The sequence below is a fragment of the Vicugna pacos genome, chromosome 12 (assembly GCF_048564905.1).
Source record: "Vicugna pacos chromosome 12, VicPac4, whole genome shotgun sequence".
Lineage (NCBI taxonomy): Eukaryota > Metazoa > Chordata > Mammalia > Artiodactyla > Camelidae > Vicugna > Vicugna pacos.
The window spans coordinates 55,665,347-55,683,099 of record NC_132998.1 but is presented as its reverse complement, the minus strand read 5'-3'; the positions used below and the strand labels follow the sequence as shown (position 1 = coordinate 55,683,099).

At 55.7% G+C, this 17,753-nt stretch overlaps 1 protein-coding gene across 1 annotated transcript; it reads right to left on the bottom strand.

Moving 5' to 3' along the window:
* Positions 1-237: 237 nt before the first annotated feature.
* RASD2 (RASD family member 2) lies at positions 238-11,857 on the bottom strand. Its single transcript, XM_072973428.1, has 3 exons — positions 11,384-11,857; positions 6,158-6,437; positions 238-2,714 (listed from the first exon to the last, which is right to left on the bottom strand). The coding sequence occupies exons 2-3, from the start codon at positions 6,426-6,428 to the stop codon at positions 2,185-2,187; spliced, it is 801 nt and encodes a 266-aa protein (XP_072829529.1). The 5' UTR covers positions 6,429-6,437; positions 11,384-11,857; the 3' UTR covers positions 238-2,184.
* Between the last annotated feature and the right edge of the window lie 5,896 nt (positions 11,858-17,753).

The following is a 17,753-nucleotide window of genomic DNA, read 5'->3' as shown; positions in this document are numbered from 1 at the left end:
ATCCCTCAGAGGCCCAGAAGGGTCAGGGCCGGGAGAGGGGCACAAAGTCTATCTTGGGGTTTTATTCCCTCCCCCTTCCCCACTTACTTAACCTGGAAGGCTGACTCAGTCTGCGCGGACACGCAGGCGAGGGCACCAGGCAGGTGCAATCTGGGGAGGGCAAGGCCAGCTTTGGTTGGGGGAAGAACCACACCTTTTCTTGGAAATACAGAAAACACACATGGTCAACGACACGGCTTAGAAACAAACCCACTTTAATTGAGAGTATTCACAGAGATATGGGGCAGCAGGGGTGTGACCAGGTGAGACCAGGCCACACGTCCGTCCTGGCCAAGGTACAAGGTTCAGGCTGGGGCCAGGTGGGGGCACAGAAGCAGGGTCAGAGCAGCTGCCCTGAGCAGTAGGGGCCAGGGTGGGAGCATGGGGTGTGCAGAGCCTGCGGCCAGGGCATGTGTATATCTGTGTTCACGTGTGTGTGTACATGTATATGCTTGAGCACAATGTACACAGAATCCAGAGGAGCCCTCAGAGGCCGATCCAGGGAGAAGGTTATGGAGAGGACACCTCAAATCCCTGAGGTCCCCAGCGGCTGAGGCAGCATCAGGAGAGGGGCACATCAGAGTGTGTGCTGAATGCCCAGACCTAGCCCTGCTTCTGCCACTCATTGACTTGCTGTGTGACCTGGAGCAAGTTACTTACCCTCTCTGGGCCTTGGAAAGATTCCCTAGCCAATTACTAAGGTTTCTTGGGGCCCAAAACTTCAATATTTTTAAGCAGATTAAAAATACAAAATATATTTGCTAAAAGCTGATGACAAGAGCCTTTGGTCCATGGGTTCAAATCCCACCATGCCTGGTACCCAGCACAGCCCAATCTCTGACCTACCCGGAACGTTTCTCTTCTACCTCTCCTGGGCTCAGCTCTGGCTCCCAGATGCTCATCCATGCCTCCCAACAGCTGCGTGTGTAGAAGGCAGTGGGACAGCAGGGGTGGGCAGAGGCCAGGCAGGGGAAGGGAAAGAGGCCAGAGCCGGGGAGGCTTGGCTTTGAGGGGTAAAGTGCATTGCTCACCCTCTTTGTTTCCTAGCACCCAGTGGACCCAGCACCCAGTAGGTGCTCAATAAATGCTTCAGGAACAAGCCCAATGGAGGACAGCCTGGTTCCGGGCGGAACTCCGGCCTGAACTAGCTGCGAAGTGGGGCTGGGGCATGTTGCTTTCCCCTCCGAGTCTCAGCCACCTCCTCTGTGACACACGGGCCAGAGGAGAAGCAGCCCCGGCCTGCCCGCCCGGCCTGTGTGAGTATAAACGGTGAAGCCTGGGAGGAGGGCAGTGTCCAGCTGCAGACAGGCTGTAGGAACCCCTCCGGGAGCAGGGGAGGAAAGTGTCCTCAGTTGAGGCAGTGACTCTGAACTGCGTGGGGGCCTGGCCAACAAGGGGGTTACTAGGCTTCTTACAGTACAGTGATTTCCATTTCTACTGGGAACACGACGTAACAGCTGCAACAGCAAAGCACAGCCAGCAGACAAGAGGAACCTGGGAGAGGAGGCTGAGGAAGGCAGTCCAGGAGATGGATGTGGTCCAGGTGACGTGGCCATGCCCCCCTTCAAACACAGAGGCACCCTGACTCAATGTCTGGGACAGCTGGAGGCCAACTCAGGGGGCAGAGGCTAGAAACAGCTGAGTCAGAGGGTAAGAGCTGCAGGATTTGGGGGGGGGGTGCTCCCAGCTGCCACCTAAACTGAGCTGGGTCTTACACCAGGAGAGCAGAGCCCTCTCCCAGCTGGCCCGGGGTATTATTCTCATCCTGTGATGCTCTAGGAGTCTCCGTCAGATGCAGGAGTCTCGGCCCCTCTGGCATCAGCATTTGTTGCAAGGATACGCACGCTGACTTGGGTCCTGGTGTGAATCTGGATGTCTCCCAACCTTGCCTCCCGCCCTGCAGAGATCCACCTGCCGTGGAGAAGCTGAAACCAAGGGGGAACAGCAGAAAGAAGGAATCAGAAGGAAGTGGTTGAAGGCAGGAGAGTGTACGGAGGTTAGAGGCTGGGGTCCTCCAGTCTTGTGCCAAAGGTGTTGGAACTCGACTGCTTTTGGGATCACATGGTGGCGGGGATGCGGGCAGCGGGCATCTGGGGCCACCTCCCAGAAGGCACGGCCCAAGTCCCACTGCAGCATCCCTCCCGCTCACTGGACGGTGCATTTGTCCCGCTCGCGGGCCTGGCCCTCCCGGAGGACCTTGGCCTTGATGTATTTGAGGTCACTGTTGACGCTGGGGCGGCGGGCGAAGGGCGAGACCATGCCATAGGCGTCCATGTCCTTGACGCGGCGCATGCAGAAGGGCCTAGGGTGGAAGGCGTCCCCGTACTGCACAGAGATCTTGCGGTGCAGGGCGGGGCTCATCTCATGCGGCAGCTTGGCCATGCTGAAGAGCACGTAGAACATCTCATCCACGTTGGTGTTCTTCTTGGCCGACACCTCGAAGTAGGCGCAGTTCTCATCGCCGGACACCAGCAGCTCGGCCTCGGTGGTGGGCACCTGGCGGCACAGCTCGCCGTGGTCATTCTTGTTGCCGCAGATGACCATGGGCAGCTCCGCCGCCTCCTTGGTCTTGTTCTTCAGGCAGGACTTGACCTCCAGGATCTGCTTCTGGAGACGCTTGACCTCGTCGAAGGACTCCCGGTTATCCAGGCTGAACACCAGGATGAAGACATCCCCTGCGGGGAGAGGAACCCCAGGCGGTGAGTTCACGGGTGGCCCCTGCCCGCCCCTCTCCCCGCTCTCTGACTTGACCCTCATGGGCACCCTATGGGGGAGCCATTCTGAGTCTCCCCATTTTCCAGAGCAGGAAACTGAGGCCCAGAGGGTTCAATCCCTTGCCACGGAGCCAATACGTGGCACAGCCTGGTTCAAACACAGGTAATTCATCCCACATTTCCCTGCCAGGCTGGAGATGGGGTGAGGGACTCATGAATGTGTGTGGACTGTGTTGGAATAATAATAAATAGAATTTCTACGAGAGCAGGGACTTGCCGTCTTGTTCAGTGCACACCCCCAGGCCCGGAAATAGCCCCAGAGGCTCAGCAGGGACTCAGAGAGTTGGTATCAGACAGGCCTAGGTTTACCTCTTGCCTCCTCCACTCACTAGCCACGTGGCCTTCTCTAAACCTGTTTCCTTGTCGGCCCCGTGTGGGATGATTTTGAAGCTTTAACAAGCTAATGGAGAGTGACGTGTGCTCAGTGATTTTGGGTCTCAAAAGGATAATGAGAACAAGCACCTCTGAGGGCCGTGGGGGTTCTCCTGAATCCACACAAAACCTCTGTGAGGGAGATTTCATGGCCTTCAGGTTGCAGAGGAGCAAACAGGCTCAGAAAGGGTGAGCAACCAGCCCAAGATCACACAGCTCGGGTGTGGTTAGGCCTCGTGGACCCGATTCTGTCCTCACCTGGCTGGTGCCTGGCACACACAGCTGCCCTCTGTTTCTCGAATAAATCATGGCTGAACGAGTAAAGACTAGCCTTCGAGGCCCACACTACCCCTGCTACGATGCCCTGCATCCCTCAGGGTAGGTCTCTGAAACAGGGACAATGCAGAGGTGGCAGGGGTGGCAGGGGTGGCAAGAAGGGTGAGAGACAGCCAATTTTCCGATCTTACTACAGTGATCACAATCTCATGCTCAGAGCACCTTCTGCAGTTTGGCTTAAACCTTTAAGAACCCGTGGGGAGATGTCAAGATCCCTGTTTTACAGACAAGGAAACCGAGATTCAGAGGCGCCGGGGACTGGCCCCAATTCTCAAGAGGAGAATCAAGCGATCCCAGCTTCTGGCAGCACTGTTGCCTCCTTCCTCTGCACCCCCAGAGCATGCCATTTGTCCCCCCAAAATAGCACAGGCCACATTCAGAACCGTGTTCCAGCCAATGCGTGCTCTGGAGCAGAGGGAGACTCGGTCCCGGTGCACAGTGGGTTTTCATGAAGCTGGTCGAATGGGCAGGATGCGAAGGGATGGAAGATGGTGTGGGCTGTTTAGAAAGGCACTTGGAAGGCAGCGCCGGCCTGGCAACCAGTTCCGCTTGGGCTGCCAAACCCGTCCTGTTAGGCTAATCCCGGGCCCCTGAGGACTCGGCAGCCTTGACATATTCAGATGCAAGGCTGCAGTGCCAAGCTCCAGAGGCGCCCGGCTGGCAGCTGGAAGGAGAGCTGAAGGCAGAATTAATGACTTTCCGAATCTGCTGTGCACCAGCACCGGGCTGGAAAATAAGGCACGAGGTGGTGAGTGAAAAAGACAAGCGGCAGACAGATGTGCCCGGGATGATACGTGCACGTGAAAAAGAGACAGAAATACTCTCTGTTATGGGGACTTACATGTGAATGTCAATGTGTTCATGGGGGGTGTCTTGAAGAGTGATGGGGTGGCCACCTCTGGGGAGGGGGCAGGAGCCTGGGGTTGGGGGCATGGGTCAGGGGTGCCTTGTAGCCTTACCTATATATTTAAAGGAGGGTGAGTTTGTGTGTTATTTGAGTGACTAAAACTTAATTTTGGAAATAATCACATGTTTCCTCTCTGCTCCTCTCTCCCTCCCTCTGTTAGCCTTATCTCCATTGGGGAGCACCCAGTCCCCTCCCCCAGGCAGGGAATGCTCACATCCCTGCAACACCCACCATGTGCTGGAAATGCCCCCAACGTGCTTTCTGTCAGTCCTCACAGCCGCCCTAGGGGGAAGCAAGGTGATGCCCATTGTGCAGCTGGAGAGACTGAGACCTGCAGTCACACATCTAAGCCACCAAGTGGTGAAGCCAGGACTGGAACCCAGGTCAGCCCCGGGTGCCTTCTATGCACACACTCCCTCTCCAAACCGTGGGGTGTGATCGGGGTCAGATGGTCAGCAAGGGCAGCCTGGAAGAAGAAGCCATCTGCCCAGGGAACTTCAGGAGGGGTCTTGGTGGGGCTGTGGAGGGAGGGGTGGACAAGGCAGGGGTTTCTTGGTGCGGAAGTATCTTGATCTGCAGAGTTGTTTTAATGATGGCTAGAGGGTTAATTGCTCATTCCTTCCCTTCACAGGCACCCAGCAGTGGGAGGGGTGTGGCTTAGGAAAGGGCTCTGTGTGCCTTGGCAGGCACAGCACGAATGCTGGTTTAACTAAAGGCCAATATTCATTGAGCACATACCTTCTGCTCACCAAGCATTTTTCATATCTTCACTCATTTAATGCTCACAAAGACCTTTGGGATGGGTGCTAATATGATGCCAATTCACAGATGAGAACAGCGAGGCACAAAGAGATCAAGTCACTTGCTCAGAGGTACAAAATCTGGAAGCACCAGAACCAGGATTTGGGCCCAGGCAGACCGGTTTCTGAGCCTGCCCTCTGAGCCACCACACAAACCTGCCCAGCCCCACATCTCCCCCTGCCCCCTTAACCTCCCACAACCTCGCTCTCCCTCCCCACCACTCCCAGCAGGGCTCAGAGGCTACAGATAGCTCAGCGGTAAAGCATGAGCCAGACTGCCATTTACCTGCTGTGTTACCACCTGGAGCACCTCAACCTCTCTGGGCTTCAGTTTCCCCACTTGTAAAATGGAGACAAACACCTATCTCTTAGGTTAGCTGTGAGGATTAAATAGACACATGCCAAGCCCGAAGAATGGGCCCAGGTACGCAGTTCTGGATAAGTGCTTGCTATCACCACGGTCGTTACTGCGATTATGACCGAGTCCCTGGCATGAGCAGCGGCCCGACTGGCCCCTTTGGCTGACCACTGCCTCTGCCTCTCTGAGAGGTGGCAAAGGCCTGCAATGTCAATGGGTCTGAGCTCAGTAGACCGACCACGGGCCCCAGAGCTCTGCTGGGTCACCTCCCGCAAGAGGAAGGCGGCAGCCCCTGTGTTCCCTGGGGAGGTAGAGCCCCAGTGCAGGTCGTATCAGTTCCCTGATCTGGAAGGCAGCTCGAGCAGCCATGAGTAATCGATCCAGAGTCAGTCGGAATGGAGTTTGGGCCTTGGCTCCACCCTTTGCTTGGTAAGCAGCAGCACCTCTCTGACCCTCACGATGCAAGGAGCCCTGTGACCTTCATCTCAGACAGACAAGAGTTCTGGCGACTGTAAAGTGCCGAGCACACACGCTCACATCCTCAGCACCCGTGCCCACCCCAGGCACCCACCTGTGAGGATGGACAGCCTGCGCATGGCGGGGAAGGGGTGGTTGCCAGACGTGTCCAGGATGTCCAGCTGGTACATGTCGCCGCGGATATTGTAGACTTTCCGGTGGAAGTCCTCGATGGTGGGTGTGTACTGGTCCTCAAAGCGGCCATTGAGGAAGCGAGACACGATGGAGCTCTTGCCCACCCGCGAGGCGCCCAGCACCACCATGCGGTACGAGTTCTTGGCGGGCACGCTGATCGTGCAGTTCCCACTGGACAAGGTCTTCATCATGGCTCGGGGCTGTGGCAGGGAGCAGGGAGCAGGCGTCAGGAGGCCTGGGGCCGGGCCTGCCACTCTGGCTGGAGGCCTTGGCCTCCCCTGTGGCCTCCTGTCTGGTCTTAGTTTTCTGTGTGTACAATGAGAATGCTGGACTGGGGTCTCTCTAAGGGTCTTGGAGTTCTGCCTGCTCATCCCTCTCTTGTTTCTTTCCTCCTTCATTCATCCACCTACTCACTCACTCACCCGTGGGTTCATCCACCCGCTTATTTATTCTAGCACAGGACTGCTGGGGCTTGAATCCTCACTTTACCACTAACTCACTACTGCTCTTGGGTAAGGAACTTCCCTGGGAAACACTTTTCTCATCTAGAAAATGGACTCAACTCATGGGGCTGTTGTAAAGGGCTCAGCACATGGCAAGACCTCAAAGATGTGAACTCTTGTAAGAATCTGTTCTCTGCCTGGACCATCTGTCCTGTGCAATTCTGACTTCCCTGGAGCCTGTGGTTTCAGGACACAGCATGGGGAAGGCTCTAGAGAGCATTTTTTTTAAGCACGCAGGTACCATGGCCTCTCAGCCTTCCCAGGAAGAAGGAAAAGGCAGGTCCAGACCACATCCTCCATGCCCAGGGCCTGGGCTGCCCAGCGATTTTTGCCCCCCAGCCCCTGGGAGGTTGCCCACCTCCAGGAGACCCAGAGGCCTAGACTAGGGCATGTGGGTCAGAGAAATGACCCATGAATGACTCGGGTCCCTCACAGCTCCAAGAGTTTATGTGGCATAGTCAGAACTTTCTGTGGGAGCCTCTTGGCCTTGTGGGAAAGGCTGAAATAGATCCAAGCTCTGAAACCTAATTAGAGATAAGTAACCTCCAGGGGGTCCATCATGCCCATCCACAGGCCATTCACAGCCCAGCCAGCCCCCTCCTTTCCTAACTCAGCACCCGCCAGAATCCCCCCAGAACCCCAAGTGAGTTTGCGCTCTGCTGAGTCCTGCCTCCACCCCTCAGCTCAGGCTAGTCCCCCCCCCCCAGAACACCCTCTTTCCTTTGTCAGGATCTGGCTCAAATGCCACCTCGTCTCTGCAGGCTTCTCTACCTCCCATCCCACCCAGCAGGAATCCCTCCCATCCCTAGAGAAGAGGCACTACAGTGCGTACAGGCCTGCTGAAATGCCCATCTCCTCTGTCCTCAGCAGGCTGCCATGCACAGTGGTGCAGGTTGGGCACTGCACAAGCCCCCAGCTGGGTGGGAAAGTGGAGACTGTCTTTTTGGAGTTCATTTGCTCAGAGAAGGCATCTATTCTCAATTTGCACTGAGGTTTGTACACGGTCACTCTGACTGGTCCCCACCCCTGAATATCCCAGGTCAGTACAGTAGCCCAGAGTGCTTCATTCATTTACCCCAAGGTACTCTCCAGCATTATAAATGTGTACGTCCACCATGGCTAGGAGACTTGAGGTGGAGATTTCTGGCACCCGACCTGTTCATGGCAGTCAGGCACCTGTGTCCGCTTGCCTTGCCCGACTGAGAGCCACCATGTAGTAAATCGGTTCTCAAAACACCCTTTTTAAAACCTCTGATTGGTAGCACTTGTCAATTTCCATGGCGTAAGAATCCTACCACGGCCGACAGGAACCTACCAGTATGCTCTCAATGAACGAACTGCAAAGGGACGTACACAATAAGCCTGCTCAGCACACCGCCGACCCAGGCCTGGAGCCATGACAGCGATCAACATTCAGCGAGCTCCACAGTGTGCCAAGCACTGTGCTAAGCTTAGAACAATAATAATGGCTGACATTTATTCTGCGGTTAATATATGCTGAGTGCTCCAAGTGCTGAACATGCATTCACCCGCTTCATTCCTCAGTAACCCCAGAAGGTAGGTGGTTACCCCAATTTATAGATGAGGAAATTGAAGCACAGAGAAGTTTCGTAACTTGCTCCTAGTTATACAGCCAGGAACCAGCAAAGACGGGATTCTGCCCTGCGCCATGGAGTCTCCTCACCGCCTCCCCATGAAGGGCCAGTTCCCTTCCCTGTTTCACAAAAACAGACCCTGATACTTAAAAGTCTACATGACTGGCCCACTTAGTTAATAAGGGAGCCAGGATGATGACCTTAAGCCCACCACCCCTACATCTCCTACTCAATTCATGCCTGAAGCTGTCTCTGAATTTCTCCCACAGGATATCAGTGCCATGCACACAGCAGGTGCTCAATAAGTGATCTGTGAATAAATGAATCAAACAGCTCTGTCTTGGGAGCACATCCAAAGCCTCTTTCTGAGGCTTTCTCCGTCCACCCCTACTCTGCCTAGCTGGCCCAGGGGCTGCACTAAGGAAGGTCTTGGTGCCCTGAGCACACCTTGGGGAGGGAGAGGAGGCTGCCAGCCAACTGCAGTGAATCCATCTCAGTCTCCTTCTGGGGCAGGGTGAGCCAGCCTGGGCCTTCAATGGAGATGGAAGGAAAGAGGCCCCACACCAGGACAGCCCCCTCCCCAAGTCACTCTGCAGGGAGCTTGACTCTGCCAGTGGTCACCTCTGGCTACACACAGAGTGAAAAGGGTCAGCAGCCCCCAGGGACAGTGTGTCCATCACCACCTGCCCCAGCCTCTAGCCCAGGGCTCCTGGTACAGATGTGCTAATATCAGCGATGGAGTGGGCCTGAGGAAGTCAGAGAGAGGAGGCAGGGAATCAGAGAGAGGAGGCTGGGAGTCAGAAAGGAGCAAAGAAGGATTTAAAAAACAAAACAAAACAAAACAAAACAAAACAAAAAAACCCTGTGGCTTTCCTTTCTGAGAGAAGACTGAAGAGCCTTCACATGGTGCCAGCCACGTGGGGCTGTGTGAAGCACCCATACACCTGGACATCAGATGACAGCACCTCTGTGGCTCCACCTCCCACCCCCCACATCCTTCTTCCTTCTCTTCCCCGGGAGGAGGCACCTGGGCAGCGCTGTGGGCACAGCTTTTTCCTCCTCCCCCACCCGCTCCCCTCTCTCCATCCTTGGCCAGGCTGACCCTACACACTGAGGAACAGGCAAGAGTCAGAGTTCAATGTTTCCTCTGAAAATACAGAGTCCCCCCTGGAGGCCCAGAGAGTGGTTAGTGGGGACCACTAGCAGCACGGGTACCCAAATGCAAGTTCTGTGACTCTCTGTTGACCTCACCCCAATGTCATTCTAAGGGCACCTGGGAGGCAGAATGGCCTGGAGCAGGGATGGGTGGGAGCCATGCTGGGGGAATGGTCGCCACAGCCAGGCAGGCTTCCATCCTGCTGGGCACCTAGTGGCGACCACCATCGACCCACTGGACCGATGGAGACACTGAGGTGGGAGAGGCTGAGTCACTTGCCCCAGTTCACACAGATGACTGGCCGGGCTAGAATTAGAATCAGGCCATTGGCTCCAAAGTCTGGGCTCTTACCTTTATAAAAAACCCACCCTCTGGCCAAAATCAGTCCTTTTCAAAAGAGTGTCTGACTCAGTGAAGCCTCAGCTGGCGTCAGGCAGGGAAATGACCCCAGAGGCCTTTTCTAATTCCCTTTTTCTCTTGCTACAGACAGCTGGGGGCAGGCACCCTGCCCAGGACTCCCCTAAACCCTGCCCAGCCAGCTCCCAGCAAACGCATCTGTGGGTTCATCCCCTTCTTCTCCGTGGAACCCCTCTCCCAGGGCCTGCCTAGAAGATGGGGCAAGGACAGCAGGATGAGAGTCTGGACACATCCCCTTCCTAGTGGGTACCTCCAAACCCTCCCGCCCTACTCCCTCCCTCCCACACACCCCAAGCCTCCTCCATCAGCGCATATCCCAGCCTCTCTGGACAAACATGGATTCACTGGCCTCCATGCCCACACTGAGGGCGTCCTGGGGGATTTGCAAAGCCCATCTCACCACCCCTGACACCTCAGGCTGGTAGAAAGCAGGTGTGCAACAGCTTCCAGCAGACCAGCTCTGCCTCTCACCAGCCCAGAAATCCTGGGCAAATGACTGGGCCTAGTGGGTCTGGTCATCCAGCAAATGGTGGAAACACACCCACAGCGTGGCCCTGAGAGTTCAGTGAGAAGCCAAGAGGCCAACACAGCTCCTGGCACACAGCAAGCAGGTTCCTTTCTTTGTGGCACTTCCTCTGGCCAGTCAAGGGGCTGCTTGGAGCAGTCAGGTGGGGAGGGAGCGCAGGCAGAGGTCTTTGGGGGAACCCCATCTTGTCTCTCTGATGCCAGGGGAAGCCTGGCTCAGGAGCCCCTCAGGAAGGCTGCCCCTTCCCAGCCCAGCCTCCTACCTCCCACGACGTCCTGGACAATACTGTCATCCTCCCAAGGCTGGGAGCAAGGGTAAGAGCAGTTAGAGAGAGCCTTGCAGAGGCGCTTGGGAGCCTCTGATCAGCTGAGTACAGGAGACCCTTCTTGGGAAAGGAATCGCCCAGGAAACTCACTCCTTGCACCAACCCAGAAAAAAAAGGAACCCTGGACAAGGAAGGCATTCCTTAATCTTCTCTCCACATAGGAGGTTCTCACCAAGGCTGGGGGCCACCAACTGGCCCCAGCCCAGCCCTCCCCCTATCCCCTTCCAGGTTTGAAGGCTGCAGCTGGCTCAGGAAGGCAAGTGAACGTGTTTGGGGAAGGGAAGCACCCCTTCCTCTCTGAGCCTCAGTTTCCTTACCTTCAAACAGGCTGTTACTCCAGATCTCTTCTAGCATCAAATCGAGCACATAGTAGAAACTCAGTCAGTCTTTCTTTCCTGAGATAAGCACCCAGCCTGACACATAGTAGGTGCTCAACTAATTCCATTTTCTCTAGATATGGGAAGTGGCTGGATGATCCTGGCACACAGTAGGCGTTCAATGAGTTTAACTTTCCCTACTCATGTAAAGCTTCACCCACCCTTCCTCTGACAAGGCTCAAACCTTTCTTCCCGACTTCCCCACTTCACTCAGCTCCCCAGTTCTGTTGGGGTGTCTCTCTCCTACCTGGGAATGGCGGCCCGGACCTCTGGCGCGACTGGGAGGGATGCCTGGAAGAGCCTGGAGGTGCGGGGAACCGCCGGCCTCTCCGGCTGCCGCCGAGCCTTCCAGAGTCTGCGGCGGCTCCTGGGTCACTGCGCCGGGCTCCTCCTCTGCGCAGCTCGGGGCGCCGGGCTGGGAGCGGCCGGGCGAGGGGACACGGGGAGCTGGTGCCCCATGGGTGGGTTCCGAGGGCTTGGCGGGGTCCGGGCGCCGGGCGGGCTCCGGCTCGCCGCCGCCGGCCCTGCCCTGCCCCGACCCGGGGGCCTCCTGCTGAGCCAGGTGCCCGGAGGCGTGGGGACGTCCGATCCCGGGGTCCCTGACTGGGGCTCCGGGGCTGGGGGGAGAGGGCAGAAGGGGCGACCCCGGGTCCTTAAAGAATCCTGGCGGGTCCTTTGGAAGTGATTGCGGGTGCGTGCGTATGTGGGTGTCCCGGGTGGGCGAACCTATCTTGGCCGCCTATGCCACCTGCTCCGCCCGCCCCAAAGGGGATCGCTCGGGTGGGGGATGCCTGCCCGGCTCGGCCACGGCCTCCTCCTCTGCCCGCAGCTATGCAGCTCTCCCCGCCCGGAGGGACGGCTCCTTTCTCCCTTCGAGGCGACGCCAACAGCTGAAGGAGGAGCTCAGCTGCTGGGAGGGGGCCTTGAACGCCGTCTCAAGATTTCCCAACTCCGAGTTAGTCTTAAACTGGCTCCTCCTCCCACTTCACCCCCTCTGGCCCCCAAAGGAGGCGAACTTTGCTCGGGGCCTTGGCTCCTCTCTCCTTCCCTCTCCTGGAGGCGGACGCCCCTCTTCCTCCCGCAGGGCGAGGTCAGTAGTCCCTCCGAAAAGTGATCGGAGCCCAGGCTCCTGGTGGCGGTCCCCGCGACAGAAGCCCAGCTCAGGCCTGGGAGCCCTATGCCGCCCCTGCGAGCGGCCCTCCGTGGACCCGTCGCACGGCGCCCACCCGCCCGCTCCGCACCCCGCGAGCAGCGCGTCCCGCCGCCCGGCGCCCGCCTCTGCCTGCGGGAGCCCGCTCACCCGCCTTCGCCCGGCGCCCCGCCCCCGGCGCTGCTCTCCGCCAATGGCGGCGGACTCCTCGGCCTGACCCCGCCCCCGTCCTCCCCGCCCGTGGCTGCCTGGGCGCCGCAGTCTGGCGCTCCGCGTGCCCGGGCGCGTGGGGCCGAGGCGCTGGTTGGGGGGGGGGGCGGCCGGGGCGCGGGACGCGCGCGCCGTGAGCGGAAGACGGCACGGGCTCTGGAGGCTGACGTCTGCGCACACACTCACACGCACACCGCCCCGGCCGCAGGTGACCCGCGGGGATCCCGATGCCAGTCCGCCGGGAACCCCAGAAGCGCCACGACTCCCGCGCCCTTCTCCTTCGCCAAAGTCCTCAGGGACCCTATGGGCTCCTGGCCTCCCCACCCCAGCCGCCGCCTCCCTCCCGAGGTCTTGGGGCCCGCGGGGCCCCGCCAGATGACACATGGGCGGCTCACGTGCGGCCAGGAGGGGCGGTGGAGTCACCTTGGCCTAAGCGCGCCTGAATGGAGGTCTGCGTGGCATGAAGGTCTGGGGGAGCACTGTAGAGAGAGCCCTGCTGGGCACATACCAGCTGCCCTTGGGAATCGCCTCTCAGCTCCATTCTCCTCGCCTTGAACGGGGGCAGACATCAGTCATTCTTTCTCTGCCGTAGCTAGACACCGCTTAGTATTTTCTTGAACTTCATGACCCACTCCTCCCCACCCCTAACAGGTTTTTTTTTTTTTGGAGAATTGTTGTATCACTGCCTTTAATGGGAAACCAGCATCACTTGCCTTAAATAGAAGGTAAGAGCAAAAATAAGCACAATGAAAACAAACCAAGGTTAGAGAAAAATTCTAGAAGGAAACTGGCCTGCCAATGTTGACATGTGCCCTCCGTGGAAAAGGGAGATGGACATGTCTGGAGAGGTGTTAAAGACCTGTTAGCCTCCAACAGAGACTTTCTCCAGTGTTACCAGGAGGCCGAAAAGAGAATGTTCTCACTGTGCAATGCCGTGCAGGGGCAGAGAAGGGATGCAATACTGTGTCTGTCAAACCACATTTTGTATCAGCCAGGGAACTGGCCCTCACTTCCAGAACCCTGGGCCTGGGGCATGTCCGCCAGTCCAGGTCCTGCCACCAGACCTATCCTCCCACCTCATGATAGGCAGAGGGGGTCTGGGGGCCACTAACCTGAGGGTCCAGCCCCACTGGGTGAGAGATTGGTGTTCAAGTCCTGCCTCTGAAATGGCTCATATATTTGACCCCAGGCCAGTCATGGAAGTTCTCCAGGCCCTGATTGTGTCATCTAGAAAATGGGTATGATATGCTAGGTCCACCGAGTGACGAAAGTGTTAAGATGGTCTTGGACTTTGATTGCAGGAAGTGGTTTGCTCTGCTGGTCCCTGAGTGCTCTTGAGATTTTCCAGGGAAGTTAACTAGAAAAGATGGGGCAGGTGGAGGTGGAGGTTGGAGGACTCAACACTTGCACTACTGGATGGTGATTAATCCCCTAATGGGAAGATGTGGAATCTAGGCTTTGGAAAGTCTTAAGGGATGTGCTCAAGGTCACCCAGCCAGCAGGCGAGTGGCAGGATCCCAGCCCAGGGCTCTTTCTTCATCCAGACTTTGCTTCTAGGAACTGGCTTCAGCCCAGGAGGGTTTGTGTTCAGCTTGATGCACAGAGTCTGTGAGCCTTGAGCTGGCTGTGAACTTGGCAGTGGGAGACGGGCGGGGTGGTACGCTTCACCTGGAAAGCTGGGGTCAGGAGGACTTAGGCCACTGGGCCATTTCCTCCTCCCCTACCCTGGAAACATGGCAGGCGGCCAGCTCTGAGCTGGTCCAGGGACCCATTATCTGCTGCTTCAGCTGCGTTCTGTACCCTGAATGGGTCATGCTCCACTGGCCATATCCCCATATTGAGGGGAGCTGTATGGGGAGCTGCGGGGCCCCAGGAGAACCACCTGCCACCCCCTCCCCTGCACAGAGTGGCTCAGTCAATAAGCAGGTGCGCATCAGGGACTGATTGATGCCCGAAGAAGCTTCACGTGGTGACAGCGCACCTCCCACGAGTGCTCGTTTCCCTGGCCTTCCCCCCCCCCTTTACTCCACCATCTCATGTGAACCATTTCTTGTAGCCATCTCCTTCCTTACTGGGCTCTCTGTCACCCTCCTCTCCCATAACCCGTAACCACTTTCATCTTTTTCTAAAAATGCCACCTCCTGCTCAAAAATTTTCAATAGCTCCCCATTGCTTCAGTTATAAAATCTAAACTGCTTAGCCCAAGTATATTCAGCAAGGCCTCCAACCAGGTTCTGATTCCCACCAAGCCCCACCATCAGCCTGCATTTCAGCAAAATCAAACCACTTCTGGGTTCCTAAAGAAACTGCGGTTTCTCTCCTCCACGCCTTTGTGTGTGCTGATTCCTCTATTCGGGAAAACTTCTCCCCTAAACTACCCCTTGTACTTCTATACACCTTCAAAACATAATATCCACACCTCTCCCCACAAAGCCTCCTCAACTTTCTAATGGTGAGAATCTCATCCTCCTCTGGGACTCCTGTAGTGGAAAAAAAAAAAAAAAGCTGGCTCTTGCACTGTGGGTAACTGACCAGCCTTTTAAGCCTTTTTCTTCATCTGTAAAGTGGATGTTGCAAAAGTAGCTACCTCATGGCTTGTTGGGAACATTATAAGATGTATAAAGGGTCTCACACTGGGGGACCTTGCATACAGTGGCCTTCATCATGAGGACTTCCGCTATAGCCTCTGAGAAATCCTGCTTCACGTTTTGGACACATGCCTCATCACCCCCACTTGCATGTGAGCTCCTCGGAGAGAGGACCGAGCCTGATTCATCTTTGTATTCCCTCATCATTAAGGACAGCATCTTGCACATTGTGAGTTTTTAATAAATGCTTATTGAATTGTGCTCAGCTGAACAGCCTCAGAGCAGAAGAAATGTACAAGCTCTCCTTGGAGACGAGAGGAAGGTGGGGGGCAGGCACGGCGAGGCAGTTTCATTTTAGTCCTAATAGCACCACTTACAGGAGGGGAAACTGAGGCTCATGGGGGGCTGAGTTGGGATCCGAGAGACATTTCTCCAGAGGGAAATCAGGCATTGGCCCAATCAATGTGCACTTGCATCCCTGGCCACTTTCCTAGAACAGTGGCTCCCATCCCTGGTAATCGCCCTGAGGAGATTTTAAACAATAACAAAGCCCAGGCTCCCACTAAGAGGCGCTGATTTAATTGCTCTGGGTTTGGGCCTGATATCCACACCGTGTAAAGCTCTCCCAAGTGATTCTTACTTGCAGCCAGGGTTGCTAGAGCAGGGGTCGTCTGAGTGGAGTCCCTGGACCGAGCATCAGCACCATCCAGGACTTGTGAGAAATACAAGTCCCATCCCAGAAGCACTGAGCCTGAAGCTCTAGGGCAGGTTTGAACCAGCCCTCCTGGTAATTCCCCTGCCAAAGTTTGGGAACCACTGACCAGAAGGTCAGAGTTGGCAAAACCTTAGATGTCATATGGCTCACACTTCCGATTTTGCAGACAAGGAGATGGTTTGTGGCTTGTCCAAGTTCAACACATGTTAATGGCAGGCTAGATCCAGAGCCCAGGTCTGACTCCTAGCACAGTGCTCTTTCCTACTTGAACACACCAGCCAGGTCTCCACAGCCCCTAACTGGGTCTCGGGTCCCAATTTGAATCGACCTTGAGGGCAGAGGGTACAACTCAGTGGTAGAGCACATGCTTAGCACGCACAAGGGCCTGGGTTCAATCCCCAGTATCTCCATTTAAAAAAAAAGTAGACCATGAATCAGCCTTGAACTTTCAGCAGAAGTCAGTGGGTCACTAGCTGCACAAGCCCAGCTGGTTCAGGGGCATGGAGTCAGGTGCCAGTCAGTGCAGAGAACAGCTGGTGGGTGTAAACTGGCACCACACCTGGCATTACAGGACCTTGCTGAACATCCCTGGAGGCGGAGTTACAAGGACATAAGGGTGTCCTCCAGGCCAAAGTTCTGCAAGAACACAGTTGCATCAGCCACACCCTCTGCCCTCGCCCTCATCTGACCACTTCTGCCTCTTGCCAAGCATAGAGATGGTATTTGTCACATAGATATCCAGTAAAATTTCAATAAACAAATGACTGAATTAATAGTGACGAGTTTTCTCTTCTTGGCAGCAAGGATATTGGGTCAGAGCCTCTCTGAGGCCCTATCTGATTCCATACTTCTAAGTGGGATGACTCCCTCTACAAAGTAACTTGAGGTTTTCTAGTGTATGTAGTTTTTATGCAGATTTGAAAAAGGGACCTCCTCCAGGCAAAGGCAGTCCCTCTCTGAGGCTCACAGATTTGCGAGGGGAAAAGCACAAGCAAAATTTCCTTAGCTGAGTGCCCTTGAGCAGTGAGCAACCTGTACAACCCTACAGGGCAGCCCTTGGTGACTTTTTTTTTCAGGGAGCAGTGACGACCAGGAGGATATGATCATTCTACTAGATTGGGCCAAGCTGAGGGTGTAGCCAGAAAAGAAACAACCAGGGTGGACCAGAGACATTAATCATAATAAGGACCATTTAGGCAGCCCCCTACTCCTTACAGGCACTGGGTTGGTCCCTGAAACTACAGGAACCCATTTTAACCAGGCCACACCCTATGTGGAGGTGGCAGTAGGAGCCTCATTTGTAAACTGGAAAACTGAGGCTGGGAGGGACCCAACTGGCTTAAAGACACCTGGGCAAGGAAGTGACAGAATTTGCACTGGAATTGAGTCTGTTTGATGGCAGTGGCTGCCTGTGGGTAGAATTTGCTCTCAGCAACAGCAAAAGCAACAACCACAGCTGCTGTGTGTATGAAGAGGATCATGGCCATGATCTCCACGTAGGGTCTCTGTGAAGTAAGCAGGGAAGGGTTTTTGTTCCGTTTGACAAATGACGGAACTGAAGTTCAGAAAAGTGCGGTGCCTTGCCCAAAGTCACTTGATTAGTAAGAGGCAGAACTCGAACTGTAAAATATCTAGGTCTTTGAACAACTAGTCCTTTGATCCTTTTAGGATACCCTGTTGCCTTCTTAAGGCTTGGCTTGAATGTGCTATCACAGGCCCTCTCATCTATGCACCCATCCATCCCTCATCATCATCATCATCATCATCATCGTCATCATTGTCTTCACTGTCTCCTCCATCATCATCATCATCTCCCTCTCCGTCATCATCTCCCTCTTCATCATCATCACCTCCATCATCATCACTTCCATCATTTCCTCCATCATCGTCTCTGTCTTCATATCTGTCATCATCGTCATTGTCATCATCATCATCTCCCAAGCTCACAGAACTT